General features: G+C 50.4%; 1 protein-coding gene across 1 annotated transcript; it reads left to right on the top strand.

Annotated features, from left to right (window-relative positions):
- Positions 1–9: 9 nt before the first annotated feature.
- LOC109828666 (E3 ubiquitin-protein ligase PUB23-like) lies at positions 10–801 on the top strand (the record flags this gene model as incomplete). The annotated part of the gene is made up of 1 exon (XM_020395611.1): positions 10–801. A coding segment is annotated over one exon (792 nt), but the record flags the coding sequence as incomplete, so codon positions are not given.
- Between the last annotated feature and the right edge of the window lies 1 nt (position 802).

The following is an 802-nucleotide window of genomic DNA, read 5'->3' as shown; positions in this document are numbered from 1 at the left end:
GACAAAGCTCGGTCTTCGACGCAATTTCAGCTGAGCTGTTTACAACAGCTTAAGTCGATAGCGTCAGAGAGCGAGATAAATAGATCCTGCATCGAAAACTCAGAAGCAGTCGAGTTCTTGGCTTCTGTTGTCAGCATTAGCGGTAATAATAACGGTTGTGACGATTCAGTTAATGAAGCGCTCGAAATTCTAAGCAAGCTTCAGATCTCCGATCAAGCGCTCATCGATCTTGTCTCAAGATTCGACGACCTCATCGACTCGTTAACCAAGATATTGAATCAATCGAACCATACATCAAGAACCAACGCCTTGATTCTATTAAAATCGATAGTCCAAGTGATTTCACCAGCTCGATTAATGGCGGTGCGAGAAGATCTCTTCCTCGGAGTAGTGAAGATGCTTCGAGACAAAATCTCGATCAAGGCGACAAAATCGGCCCTCGAAACCCTAATAGGTGTCTGCTCGTGGGGACGGAACCGGATCAAAGCGTCTCGCTCAGGCGCAGTGCACGTGCTGATCGAGATCCTGATCGATTGCGAGAACGAGAGGAGAGTTAACGAGATGGCTCTCGTTGTGTTGGACAAACTGAGCTCTTGCGCTGAAGGGAGAGCCGAGATTGTGAAGCATGCGGCGGGGATTGCGGCGGTGTCGAGATCGATACTGAGGGTATCGGCCACGGGGAATGAGAGGGCAGTTAGGGTTCTGTGGTCGGTGGCTAGGTACTCAGCGACGGCAGCGGTGGTCCAGGAGATGATGCAGGTGGGAGCAGTGGCGAAGCTGTGCATGATGATGGCGGTAGATT

Source organism: Asparagus officinalis, unplaced genomic scaffold (genome assembly GCF_001876935.1).
Source record: "Asparagus officinalis unplaced genomic scaffold, Aspof.V1 AsparagusV1_Un3308, whole genome shotgun sequence".
NCBI classification, from domain to species: Eukaryota; Viridiplantae; Streptophyta; class Magnoliopsida; order Asparagales; family Asparagaceae; genus Asparagus; species Asparagus officinalis.
Note: the sequence above shows the minus strand (reverse complement) of the source record. Positions and strands in the feature narration are given on the sequence as shown.